The sequence below is a fragment of the Eulemur rufifrons genome, chromosome 8, assembly GCF_041146395.1.
Source record: "Eulemur rufifrons isolate Redbay chromosome 8, OSU_ERuf_1, whole genome shotgun sequence".
NCBI lineage: Eukaryota > Metazoa > Chordata > Mammalia > Primates > Lemuridae > Eulemur > Eulemur rufifrons.
Genome location: NC_090990.1, coordinates 5,732,630 through 5,747,134, shown reverse-complemented (window position 1 = coordinate 5,747,134; position 14,505 = coordinate 5,732,630). Strand labels below are relative to the sequence as shown.

The 14,505-nt window shown below is 43.8% G+C and overlaps 1 protein-coding gene across 4 annotated transcripts in view; it reads right to left on the bottom strand.

Moving 5' to 3' along the window:
- The window catches only part of UBE4B (ubiquitination factor E4B), a 114,550-nt gene that overhangs the window by 8,754 nt on the left and 91,291 nt on the right, over window positions 1-14,505 (bottom strand). For all 4 annotated transcript variants that reach the window (XM_069479322.1, XM_069479323.1, XM_069479321.1 and 1 more), the window contains 4 exons: window positions 14,064-14,299; window positions 9,207-9,333; window positions 7,310-7,454; window positions 1,875-2,009 (listed from right to left, as the gene is read on the bottom strand). In XM_069479322.1, coding sequence (XP_069335423.1) covers window positions 1,875-2,009; window positions 7,310-7,454; window positions 9,207-9,333; window positions 14,064-14,299 — 643 coding nt within the window. The remainder of the gene's footprint in view (window positions 1-1,874; window positions 2,010-7,309; window positions 7,455-9,206; window positions 9,334-14,063; window positions 14,300-14,505) is intronic.

Genomic DNA, 14,505 nt, shown 5'->3' with positions numbered 1-14,505 from the left:
ACAGTTCAGACAGCATGTATCATTCTTATTTATCAGATACAGAGTAGAGAAATGCAAAAAGAAGATAAAATTTATATCTTGATTTAGTTTTAAATCTAGCCAGTGAGCCAATGTAAACTTAAATGAAACACCTAGAAAATAATGATAAAATAACATGCAATAACCCCACAAGATGACACAGTACGCACTACAGTTGGGCATCTGTGGCTTTAAGCAAACCTGAATTAGGAAAATCTGGCTTAGATTAGAGAATATTAAAGTATTAAACTATCTGCTTTTGCATAAAGCAAAGTACGCCTGTATTTAATTGTTCAGAAGTTGTGAAATAAAGGAGTGATAAGAGTATGCCAGAATTGGTAGTTTTTTTTTAAGTAGGAGAGTTCTGAGCTAGCCAGTAAAGAAGGCAAAAACAGCACAGCAAAGGGCATAGAAACATCAAAGCAGGCACTGGCACAGGACTGGGGGCAAAAGAACAGGGTCACAGCGTATAGATGGCTCGGGTCTATGAGTAGGACTTAAAAATCTTAATTGACATGAAAATACTAGGCTTAGCTTTCAATAGTTTCTGTAACAAATTGAAGAATTTAGAACTAAAATAGGCTGTATGATAGTTTAGTCTACCTTTTAACAATCAAATAGTATCACCACTAGAGTCACTGAACATAAAATAAGAGTCGAGTTAGAGCAGCGATTGGCAAAATATTATCTGTGGGCCAATTCCAGCCCAATGCCTCCTTTTGTAAATAAACTTTTACTGAAGTACAGCCATGCCTATTGTTTACGTATTGTCTGTGACTGCTTTCAAACTTCAACAGCAAAGCTGAGTAGTTGCAAAAGAGACCATTGGTCCGAGATGCCTTTAAACTGTTAATATTTACTATCTGGCCTTTACAGAAAAAGTTTAAAGTAATTCCATTTTGTGAACCTTTAAGGGAAGCAAATGCCTGAACAGTGAGCTCTGTTTTGTTTCACGGTCCACTGCTCCCGTGCTGCAGTCTGCTTATGACGAGAGTGGGAAGGGAAGGACAGGAAGGGCCTCACCCCTGAGTTGCACACAGCCCAGGGTGTGACAATAACGCCCCAGCTGGAGGTGACACATGCATCACGTGATGCAGGTAAGGGGGAATGCAGAAAATCGGAGGAAATACGTAGTAAAACTATATTCTGTTGTAAAATAAACTTGTCTCCATGTAGGCAAAGAACTACTGATCTCAGGTCCCTCTCTTGCCTTCCTCGCTACCCCGTCCTGGCCACACCGTGAAACTCCAGCCCATGGCGGGTGGCAGAAGCAAAGCAGAGATCTTCAGTTCTGCTGCTCAGTTTCACTTTCAGAAACAGGACCCAGGTCTCAGCAATCATGTCAAGACCAAACATTCCGACTACCTTTGATCTACCATAAACCCTAATCGTGGCTCTTATTAGCCTTTGGCTTCTTGAGTCTAACAAAGCTACATCTAAGAAAACCAAAGATCTGATAGGTTATTAATTATCTTACTTAATATACCTCAATTTCCAACTGATATTACTATATACTTTTCCTGTAACTAAAATATAGGAACCAATAATGGTAAAAATATGCCATAACTTCAACACGAATAATCCAATGTACTGTCTAAGCAAAAAGTGAATTAAGTCATCTTGGAAATGACCCTTCACAGACTATGTAGTGACATTAGACATCTTCACTTAGTCTATCAACAGAGTACTGGGCATCTCTAGTAGCATAATTGGGAACAAAATCAGTAACAATTTCACGTATCAGTGACCGTGACACTAAAATTTCTAGGATTTCAACAACTGTATGAAGGTATACGCGGTAGAGTCTGAATGTGGAATTCAACAGACAAAACGAGCACGGCGCGGTTTCTACTCACGGGCCTGAGGAACGGCTTCTGGACCTGCTTGGTGAGGATGTGGAACATGTCCACGGTTTCCGTTGCCAGGGCCAGATAAGAGCGGGAGACACGCTCGTCCTGAGCAAGCTGAGACTGGCGGGCCTGCTGCTGATCCTAGGCAACATGGAACAGATGCCAAATGAATCTCCACACTTGTCATCAGCTCCCCACATGCCAAGCATGAGGAAAAAACACAGTCAGCTCGAAACTGGAAAAGTGCGTGGCAGAGCCACATACTTACGGAGTGATACAACCACCCACATCAGCAAATTTTCCAGATAACCGAAGTTTATTCCTTTTAGCATCAAGAATGCATTCGGACTTTGAGTCAGGTGACCTTGGTGCATTATTTAATTCTAACAAGCCTCAGTTTCCTCAATGATAAAAGAAGTCACCATCGACTTCCATGCAGGATGAAGTAAGTGAATCTAACATAGTAACTGATACACACTGGCACTAATGCTAAAGGGTAGTTCATTTCCCTTAATAAAAACTTTTACTTAGTCATCACTGCTCTAAAACCGTGGGGTGCATTGTGCCGTGGGACTGAGGCCTAGAGGTTTGCTCCAACACCAAGTGCCTGTAGGTTGCTAAGCTTTTTGCATTTTGTCTTTCCCCACTGTCAGGCTGTCACCCTTAGAACTGTCAGCATGCTTGCCTTCAGCACCACCCTCCTCCCTCAATTCTGCCATGGGCTGGGAGAGGAGACAGTGAGAGTTATTCTGACTCATGGGTAAAATCAGGTGGAACACTGAAGGCTCAGAAATGGAGAAAATAGAGATCCACCAGCAAAGACTTAAATCCCTGCACCTGCCCCGAGGCCTTTCTTTGTTCGGGAAGGGGCACATGGCTGAACAGCTGAAGCTGCCCAGTGACTGCCCTCTTGGTGCTGCAGTCTGTGCTTGGGAGAGGTCGCACAGGGACGCTGGGTGGCCTGCCTGGTGACCATGGCCGTTTCCTGGTCAAGAATGAGCCTATTGGCTGGGCACACTGGCTCACACCTATAATCCCAGCATTTTGGGAGGCTGAGATGGGAGGAGCACTTGAGGCCAGGAGTTCAAGACCAGACTGAGCAACATAGTGAGACCCCCATCTCAAAAAAAAAAAAAAAAAAAAAAAAAAGAGCTGGGTGCGGTGGCTCACAGCTGTAGGCCTAGTTACTTGGGAGACCGAGGTGGGAGGATTGCTTGAGCCCAGGCGTTGGAGGCTGTAGTGAGCTATGATCGCACCACTGCACTCCAGCCTGGGTAACAGAGCGAGACCCTCTCTGTAAAATAAAACAAAATAAAATAAAGAATGAGCCTACTGAAAGAAAGGCTGTAGCAGGAAAGACACAAGAACAGTCAGGCGGGAACTACCTAAATGTGTGTCTGGGTGTCTCAACCATTCATCTCACTGACACTATCTAGGTCCTTCTATGAGACAGACTCTCTGGTGACAGAGTGCAGAACAGAGTGACAAGGCTGCCTACCCTCGTGGAGCTTAGATTTCATCTGGGAAGCCCCGCTTAATAAGCAACACCCAGACAGATACACAGTACGTCTGACAGTGATGACAAAACATGAAGCAGGGTGAGGGTGTCAGGGGACACCTCTGAGGAGGTGCCCGAGTGGACATCCGAAGGAAGCGAGCCAGCAAAAATCTGGGGAGGAGCGTTGCAGGTAGAGGGAAGGTCCACGTGTCAGCAGAAAGGTGAGGAGCAAGTGTGGATGGGGCGGAGTGAGTTGAGGGGAGAGTGTCAAAGACGAGGGCAGAAGTGCCCTGGGGCCAGGTCCTACAGCTCCCTGCAGGCCACATTCACAACTCGGAATTTGACTCTGAGAGAGAAGGGAAGCCTAGAAGGGCTCTGAGCTAAGTGGTGATATTGAGCAAGCTGAGACTTCCATAGCATCCCTCTGGCGTGGACGTGGGCAAGGGTAGAGGACCAGAGACCAAACAGTGGGCTACTGCAATAATCCAGGTGAGAAGTGGTCAGATAATGGATTTATTTTAAGAAAGAGCCTAGGCTGGTCGTGGTGGCTCAAGCCTGTAATCCTAGCACTTCGGGAGGCCAAGGCAGGAAGATCACTTGAGGTCAGGAGTTCGAGACCAACCTGAGCCAAGAGTGAGATCATCTCTACTAAAAATAGAAAAAAAAAAAAAAAATTAGCCAGGCACAGTGGTGCACGCCTGTAGTCCCAGCTATTTGAGAGGCTGAGGCAAGAGGATCAACTGAGTCCAGGAATTTGAGATTGCAGTGAGCTGTGATGGTGCCACTGCACTCTAGCCTGGGTGAAAGAGAGATCCTGTGTCAAAAAAAAGGTTGAGCCTAGAGGCATTTGCTGAGAGAGGGAGAGATATCAAGAACAACTCCAAAGTATTGAGCCTGAGCAGTTTGTAGAATGAAGTTGCCATTTACGGAGATCGGAAAGACTCAGGGCAGAGATCCGGAGGGCAACCTCCAGGGTGCAGTTTTGGACAAGTGGAGGTTGAGATACCTATCAGATGAGGTAGTGAGGTGAGTCAACATTGGTTACACAGGTCAGGAGAGATCTGAGCTGGGGAAATACATTTTGGAATTTTTAGAATATAGAGGTTCAAAGCCTCAGAACAGGTAAGATCTCCTAGCAGGGATTTTCACCTGGGGCCATCAGGTTATGCGCAGGAGTGGTTGTGGCTGCCTGATGACAAGGGTAGGGGGCTGTCACTGGCATTAAACAGGCAGGAACCAGAGATGCTAAATGCCCTGCAGCGTATGTGACAGTCTCTCACCATAATGAGTTGCTATTATACCAAAATTACACTATGCTCAAAATTCCAGCTAGTGCCCTCATGGAGAAATGCCAACCTAGAGAGCGGGTATGGAAAGGGAAGAGAAGCTCGAGGGCTGAGTACAGGAGTTCGCCAACGTCCAGAGGTCGGAAGGTGAGGAGGAAGGGCCAGAGCAGTGGGAGGTAGGAGGCGACTTCAAAGTCAAAGATTACTTCTGAAATAGCAAATGTTAGGGACTATTTGTGCCTTTTTTCATCCATTAACACAGAAAAATCAATAGTATTTGTTCAGTTGTCTTGTAAAAGCATTGACTCTGAACAAGAGAATGTGCCATAAACCTGCATCCCGTAAAACGTAAGCGGGACATATAAGCACAGCGGGTGGCACAGAGTGGGTGCCACCGCGGCGAGGGCAGGGTGAGGGTGTTCAGCCACACTGACTGGGGAAGACCAACACTGAGGGAATATCTGAACAGGACCTTGCTCGAAGAATAAGAAAGATTTTAACACGTAAAAACGGAAAGTAGAGCATTTTGCACAGAAGGAGCGTCCAAGGCAAGTGACGCAATGGGAGCTGCACATACTGGGCACCCGGGTCAGGCCCGGACTGTGTACCCTGCCCCGTTCATTGCTTTCCCGCAAGGAAGGTGCTGTTCCTGATTTATGGATGAGGAAACAGGGTTTAGGAAATTTTTTTTTTTTTTTTTTTTTTTGAGACAGAGTCTCATTGTGTTGTCTGGGCTAGAGTGCCGCGGCATCGGCCTAGCTCACAGCAACCTCAAACTCCTGGGCTCAAGTGATCCTACTGCCTCAGCCTCCCGAGTAGCTGGGACTACAGGCATGCGCTACCATGCCTGGCTAATTTTTTCTATATATTTTTAGTTGTCCAGCTAATTTCTTTCTATATTTAGTAGAGACGGGGTCTCACTCTTGCTCAGGGTGGTCTTGAACTCCTGACCTCGAGCGATCCTCCCGCCTCGGCCTCCCAGAGTGCTGAGATTACAGCCGTGAGGCACCGTGCCCGGCCAGGAACTTTTAATATATGGCAGTGCCAGTTCCCAAACCCAGGGCACCCTGGACTCCAGAGTTGGGCTCTTTCAACTATGCCCCATCTGTTTCCCCAGCACGTGGTGAGAGGCCCCGGAAACTGGTCCAGACCTGTGCCAAGTGACTGCATGGGAGGTAAACCCAGAAAGCTCTCTTAGAGCTCCACTGGGGCAGCACAGAGCATCAGGCCTCGCTGACTCGTCCTCAGGGAGATGGGGAGCTGCGGGGAGGGTTTCTGAGGCACAGTAGCCAAACAGTTGACAGTGTGTTTAGAAATAAGTATGAGGGGCCGGGCGCAGTGGCTCATGTCTGTAATCCAAGCACCATGGGAGGCCAAGGCGGGAGGATCGCTTGAGCTCAGGAATTCAAGACCAGCCTGAGCAAGAGCAATACGCCATCTCTACTAAAAATTAAAAAAAAATTAGCTGGGCATCATGGCATGTGTATATAGTCCCAGCTACTTGGGAGGCCAAGGCAGGAGAATTGCTTGAGCTTGAGCCCAGGAGTTTGAGGTTACAGTGAGCTATGATGATACCACTGCACTATAGCCTAGGCAACAGGGCAAGACTCTGTCTCAAAAAAAAAAAAAAGAATATGAGGGCACTGGGCAGGAAGGACACCAGTGGGTACCAGTCCAGGACCAAGAAAAAAGAAGATGACCACATTATCTCAAGAATACAACCATAATTGGAAAAATGTATAACAAAGCCAACATACTTAGGGAATAATATAATAACCCATGTCAGCAACTTTTCCAGATAACTGAAGTTTATTCCCTTTAGCTCCTGAGGGGATCCAGGAGTGGGCTGGCCTGGGCACAGGAGAACCCCAGCATCACAGACCCCGGGCAGAGCCCCACATAGTTGGCGTTTGTAGTGTAGGCACGTTGGCTAGGCTAAGATGTAAAGCTCTCAATATCTGCGAGAATGCGACCGTGATGAAGAAAAAGCAGTCCTCCCACTGTGACATGAGAACCCCTTTTGGAAAGTCGTTCTGATTCCGAGCCTGACATCAGGAGCAGAACCAACCAGCAGCTGTCAAGTGCCTGGTAACTGCCCAAGGAGCCACTCAAATGGCTGCAATACGTGTCAGGAAAGGGCAGCATACTGTCATTGGCACAGCATAAATCTCTCACGGAACCTGGCATGCCAAGCCTCTTTTCTATTAATAACTGAATATAAAAACTAAGATCAATTGCAAGAAAAAAAACCCCCACTAGAGTCTTGAGAGATTCACACGGTTGTCTAGAGGAGACTGCATGAACAAATCAAATTCCAGCAGACAGAATTCTAGAGATTTATTTCCTGGTTATATTCACAGATCTTAATATATTCAGATATAAAAGCTCTTCTCCAAAAAATCCCTTTAAAATTAAAAAGGCAGAGAAAGTTTTCAAGACACATTTTGAAAGACTTCTCATTTCTTAGCTTCAGATAAAACGCTTAAATTTTTTCCTATCACAAACCTGGGATATAATGTTATAGAAAGAAGATCCCAACAAGTCAGTCAGATCTAATGTCATCAGATTCACAAATGCAGCCCCCGAAGCAAAGCTCTGTCCGTGTCCAAGGGCAGATTCCCTGCAGAGCTGTCCAAGCATCTGGGCTATGTCCTTACCCGGGGCAACTGGTCCCACTGTTCTTTGTTCTTCATTTCTTCTTGCACTTCATGGATGCGCTTCAGAGACTCCAGACTTTCATCGAGCAAAAATGTCGTGTCATTTATCAGCATGTTTATATAACGAACAAACTGCTTCCCAGAACTGAAAAAACAATTGTATTGTACATGGTCATATATCTCCCTGAAGCAAAATGCCACTGACTGCACAGACCAAGGAAAATGAGCCTCTACCCAGAGTGCCAACCAGCTCATCCTAAAAGACTGTCCACGCTGACACAAGTCAGATATTGTGGAGTTCAACGACTATCAAATCTCTCTGTAGATTGTGTTATTCTTTTAAATTAATTATGATAAGCTCATTCCAGTGGTGTTCTGGAGCCACCTTCCATGGCTCATGAGAGCCAAGTGCTGAATATTCCAGAATTTTGTGAGCTGATTCCCCTGGCAGCTTAAATTTGGCAACAGTGGAAATATTCACACCATGGAAAACCAGCAAATGCTGCGTCCCCCCGCGCCCCAAAGCAGGTTTCCCAGCACACTCCTGGCTCATTCCCTCAATGCTTTTAAGCAGAGAAAACACGCTTCCAGATTAGAAAAGGAAATATGCTTACGCTCAGCAAGACACAAAGAAAACACAAATAATCACCCACATATAAGAGATAAGGAACTTCTGATAAAACTATTCCTATCACAAAGAAACACACATTAAAGAAAAATAGGAACATGCAATATTGATAAAGGCATTAACCTACTTTATAGAACTCGAAGCTTCCAATCTAAGGAACTGTGCTGTAGCTGACGTTATAATGAGGGACTTGTTGGTGAACTGCAATAGCTTGACCTGCCTCTGTTGTACTCTGGAGCTTCCAGGTTAGTAGAGAAAAGAGAAGCTACACTTCAGGATTTACAACTACGTAATCAGGGGCTGGTAAGCCCACGACTGGGGAAAAGAAATTCTTGCAAACAAGGACGGGAGGCCTCTATGTGAGGAGCGTGGAAAGTTCAGGACAAGCACTTCCAGTCAGCACCACACAGATCCAGCACGGGCCGCCTGGTGTCCCGAGCTCGTGCCAGGCTTTTGTTGGAACATGATTCTGACTATAAGAGCAGTTCATGGAAACTAAGAATTAACTTAAAGAGTTTACTCCACAGAAAGCTATCTAGGAAATGGTTACTCCACTTGTAACATGTATATTATTGACTAATAATTCAGTTAACAAGCGACAGCTAGACCTGATCAAAGATCTAACATGGGTCACAAACGATCCAAGTAGATGGGATAAATTTTTTCTGAAGAATAATTCAAGAATTCAACATTCTGTATCTAGCTTTCTTTCTTAAGCACTGACAGATAATTTAGACAGAATTACTAATGTCCAGGTTTAAGCAGTCACTCAAATTTCAGGTAGGTATACAAAAAGTCCTGAATTAAAGTTTAGGGTTTTACTACAAAGAATGACACTCTGAATGACAACCCTAACCTAACTGCTTCTAAATCTAAAGTCCTCCTAACATTCCTAATTCCAAAGCTTGGTGTCAAATTCAAGAAGAGTGTAAGATTTCATTTTAGTCATTCTGACAACTTCATTTATTTAATACCATAATCACAGAAACACCAAGAACACTTAACGCATCATGTCAGCACATTTATAGGATCTTTCTTTATGTACACCATCCCCAAAGTACCTCGGAAAAATCTAAAATTCAGCAGTATCTTTCACGCACAGCCATTTGGATAAACCTGTTCACATTTAGCAGTACCTCCTGGTAAACTTAAAGGAGGCTGAGACCAACCACACAGTCAACAAGAACGCAACTGTGAAAGCTTTTAAGTGGCAATCCTACCTGTGATTTGCAAGAGAGCAAGCTGTGACATTAGGGGCCCAATACTCACTTGAACTCCTCCATAAAGGTGCCGTGGTGAGCTATGTTTTGCCAAAGGCTTTTAAAAATGGTGCTAATGTGATAGCGAATTGTGAACTTGTCATAGAACTCGCTGGTGGCTCCCGTATGCTCGACATCTAAAGAGGAAAGACAAAGGGACTGAGGGATATGCACTTTCTTATCATTCCAGATGCAGTTACTGCAGCAACAATGATAGAGTCAATATAAATCTGCAAAATCAGGGATCTGGTAAAGTTGTGCCTCTCCCTGGCAGGTAAAGCAGGAGAGAAAGGATGGTTTTAAAGACAAAAGTGTCACAATGAAGATGCGGCAATGACATAGTACCACAAGGAATTGGGCTGGGAAAACTGGTATCATCAGGACAGCATCAACTTAACAATGACCAAAAGCAGGATTATCATCCCTCCCCCAATTTTAAGTTATTAATTTAGAGAAATTACACAGCATTTTACATTCTAACCCCCCTAAATGTTTTCCAGGGACACACAGCACTTTAAATTAGCATTCCTGAGTAGAAAAAAATTGGGTTAAATTTTGAGAGCCACATACCTATTTAAATGTGTCTTTATTTTAAATACTTTGTATTATGGACATTTTCAAACATGGACTAAAGTAGAGAAAAGTACAGTGACTCTCTCATGTACTCATTATTTATTTACCAATTGTCAACATCGCTATGCCTACTAAAATGGAACAAAAATCAAACTTGGTTATCCAAATGTCAAACAACTTAAGCATGAGAAACTCCAGAATTCACGATAAAATTTTTAAAAGAGGAAAAACTGTCAGGTAAAGACCATAAGGCTTGTGAAAGAGATTTAAAAAAATAAATTATCATTTTTAATTTACTAAATTGGCAGACAATACAAAAATGACAACCCTGAGTGTAGGTGAGGGAGAGGAGTGTAGGTGAGTAGATCTGGGGAGCAGGCATGCTACAAATGCCAGTGGGAACGAACAGTGTTGCAATCTCTCTAAAGGCAATCTGGCAAGATGTAGCACAAGCCTTCAATGTGCGAAGCCTCATGATCCAATAATTCTACTCAAGAAAATGCATACAGGCATGTTCAAAGACAGATCTCCAAGGACACCCAGTAAATTTTATATTACTATTAATATTTATGTTAGAGAAAAATATAAATAATCCAAATGCCCAACAGAGGACACAAAAAAATATTTGTGATATATTAAGTGAAAACCACAGATTACCAAATGAAATAAATAGTTTGGGTTCAATCATATTTTTTAGAAAATTAATGAATTGTAAGATACAGAGCAAAATGTTAACAGAGATTCTGAGTACAGAGATTAACGATGACTTTTATTTTCTTCTTGGTATTTCCTATATATTCCAAAGAAGACCTTTCTTGTGACCAAAAAAGAAAAGTTATTTAAAAATAAAGGAATAACATAATTAACACTTGAGATAGTAAGATCTGAAAGTACTTACGTATATTCATTAAGTCAATCCTCCTTTAAGATGAACTGAGTGTTATTTTATTAATTGTATAAAAGTGTGAACTAAAGTGTGGAGAGTTGATTTAACACATTAATTGCCACTGAGTTGTATTTAAACTCATGCTAGTTTTGAGCCTGGGGCCTCATGAAGCAAAACCTGGGCAAAACCCTGCAGTCGGTTCGTGAAAATCTTACTTGCTCATTTTTTTTTTTTTTTTTGTGAGACAGAGTCTCTCGCTCTGTTGCCCAGGCTAGAGTGCCGTGGCGGCAGCCTAGCTCACAGCAACCTCAAACTCCTGGGCTCAAGCAATCCTCCTGCCTCAGCCTCCCGAGTAGCTGGGACTACAGGCATGCACCACCACACCTGGCTAATATTTTTCTACTTTTAGTTGCCTAGGTAACTTGTTTCTATTTTTAATAGAGACGGAGTCTCACTCTTGCTGAGGCTGGTCTCGAACTCCTGACCTCAAATGATCCCCCCTGCCTTGGCCTCCCAGAATGCTAGGATTATAGGCATGAGACTCTGCGCCAGGCCCAAAACTTAATTGCATTTTTGAAACAAAAATTTGAGCTTGAGCATTTTCTAAGCTAGAATACTATCTTTAAGAGGGGCTTAGGACAGGAATGGTGGCTCATGCCTGTAATCCCAGCACTCTGGGAGGCTGAGGTGGGAGAATCACTTGAAATCAGGAGTTCGAGATCAGTCTGGGCAACATAGCAAGACCTTGTTTCTTAAAATAAAAAAAAAAAAAAAAAAAAGGAGAGGAGCTTGTTGCATATATTGATCTTGTATATGGCAACTTTAATCCATGTGTGAGAGTCAGACGTGTTTGGGGGTCAGGACCTGATTAGCAGGTCTTCACATGAAGTTGGTGAACACCTGAGGGCGTGTCTGTGATGCCCCCTGCAGGGCTCTCTCATTGCCGGGCCCTTGGCAACTGGACGAAGAACAGCACAGCGGTCAGGAGCATCTGCGCTAAAGCCCAACTGCCGAGGTCGCTGCCACTTGCTAGCTGCTGACCTTCAGCAGGCTTCTTGACCCTTCTGAGCTCCGGTTTCCTCATTTGTAAAGTGGAGATATTTATAGCTCTCATATTTAGAACGGCTGTGGGGGATTAAGTGAGAGGATTAGTAAGCACTCAGTGAGTGGTGGCTATTATGAGTATACGTATCATCTATCCATAAGTACAGAGGTGGTCCAGAGGGCACACTGCTCCATGGCAAGGGGAAAGAGAGAATAACCTCCACCCACCAGCTCCTGGAACATTCCTGGTGGGGCTCCACCAGGCCCAGCACTGGTCTCACAGGCAAGAGGCCCAGCTCTGTTGCATGTGTGAGCAAATGCTCATGTGCATATGTGTGCCACACACACACTCTCTCTCTCTATCTTGTAGTCACAGTGACAGGCCCAGGACACTAACTGACTACAAAATACATTTAATTAATTTTTTTTTGTTTTTACTACTAACAATACATGTTTACTGTAGAAAAATTAAGCTCAGATAATAAAAGAAATAAAGCTATTCATAATTCTACTGTTCAAAAATAACCATCTCACTGTTAATATTACATTTTGGTGTATGTCCTTCCCTACTTTTTTTTATCATATATAGGTATACCAAAAATGTGGACATACTGTTTCATTACTTGGCATTTTCTTTACTTTTTGTTATTTAACCACTTACTGTAAACAATACGTTATTTTTCATGGCTTATATAGGTCCACTGTATAAACTATAACTTAATAAATCCACAAGTGGCAGAAATTTGGGTTGTTTCCATTATTTTTACTATATAGCATTATAAATAACGCTGCAGTGAATACTGTCCTGAACAGTTATGCACATTTATAATTGTTTCCATAGAATAAATTTCTAGAAATTAAGTTTCTATGTCAGTGGGTACGCTGGTTATTTAGCTGTTGTCTCTCAGCGTTTCGTGCTTGGTTTTGTGATTCTGGGGCACTCTGCAGTTTTCCTTCGCCAGCGGCCCTCTGTTAGGGTTGCCAACAGGGTGCGCTGCAGGAGAACTGGAAAACTGAAGGAGTGGCAAGGGACTTGGTACTCCCTGCTGTTGCTGCCAGCAGTGGTTTTCCGCCCAGCAGTAGCAGTTGGTTCTAACTGCCAGGTTTGTCTCGTACCCCCAGAACTAGCAACCTCGTACCTGAATGACCCATGCTTGACCCCTACTGGGGCTAAGAGATGAAAGAGAATGACTTTTACCCAAGGAGGTGCCTTTTACCCAGGAGTGTTCTCTGCTGTTGCCAAAGAATGTTAACAAAACTTGAAAGGGCTCGTGTACTTGCTTTACCTTTCAGAGGATACGAGTAGGCCGAGGAAGGAGAGACTCTGATTAGATGCCACAAAATAATAATGACAAAGGAAAAGCAGGTTGACAGGTTTGCGGGACCCTCAGAAGTGAAGAGAGAGAGACAGCATGGGTCCAAAATAAGCTTGCGCAGGCCTTGGTTGACAGAGAAGGGGTGACGGTGAACACGGAAATCCTCAAACTGTGAACAGCAAGGGACTGTGCTCCGGGTGGCCAGTGTTTCTTATAAGAACATGGTGAGCACATTGTATTAAATGCCAAAGACACTCACGGAGTGCCCAGAACGTGCTACGTTCCACAGAAGATAAGAAGCCAGACAAGACACTTCCTTTCCTGAGGAATATACAACCTAGTAGGAAAATATTCCATTACTACCATCTTGTGCCTTTGTTAGAGGACAGGTGAACAGGTCCCATGGGTAACAGTTCAAAATGAAAATTTGGAATACAATTCAACCAGAAGAAGAGGACCTCCTTGCAGAGTGTCTCACATGCTGTCGTTTTCACCAGTGTAACCCAGCACCTAGAACGGTGCCTGCCACATGGTAGGGGCTCAATAAACATGTGTTGACTTAGTGAGTGAGTGAGGACTCCCAGAGGCCCTCAGAAATTCTAATACCCTTAGTTTGAGTAGAGTCCAAGAGTAAATATTTTTAACAAGCTCCCTGCTTTATCCACACTTTGGAAAGCCTGGGTTACAGAATAGTGTTACAAAGCTAATGCTGTAAGTTCAAAGCTAAAACGAACTAGGTAATTTCACTCAGATAACACCACCAACTTGTGCTGTTGATACCAGCTGGGTCTCAATGCTAATCATCTGACTTTTCATGGATCCTGCTGAATCAGAGACCAGCATGTAGAATGGTCAGTGTAGTATCTCCACTATCCAGGGGAAAAACAGCCAATAGTACATGCTTTGCTGGCAGTAGACTAAGAGGTTACACTTCTAAGTAGATGTCAAGATATTAGGTACCAGGTTTCCAGTGACTTTGTCCACTGGCTTTAGGCGACCTTCCCTACATCTGACCACCAGATGCCACCATGTACACCCAGGAACCTACCTGTATAAAACTTCATCAGCGAAGGTACCAACAGTTTGGTGGCGAGAGGATGATTCTCAATCATTTCAAAAAACTTCTGGGTTCGTGGCTGAACAGCGGGGTTGGTCATAAACATGACTTCTACCAGTTTGGCCACCAGATACGGATTGCGGATGTAGTTCTGGTTACACAACATCACAACAAGGAACATCACAATATCCTGAGTACAGGGCTCGTAAAGCACCTGGGGAGAGTATCTGAATGGAGGCAAGAAGAACAAGAAATAAATCTGAGAAACTCAACCTGGGTGAAGACTGGTGTCATTAAGTGAGGCCAGGTATACAGGCCAAGGTGCAAAGATGCTGAATGCCCTTTAATTTGCTGACTTGAAAGGGACTATTTACATCGTAACTACATAGATTTAAAACCAAACATCTTTATTGGCTGTAGAATGTTGTATTAA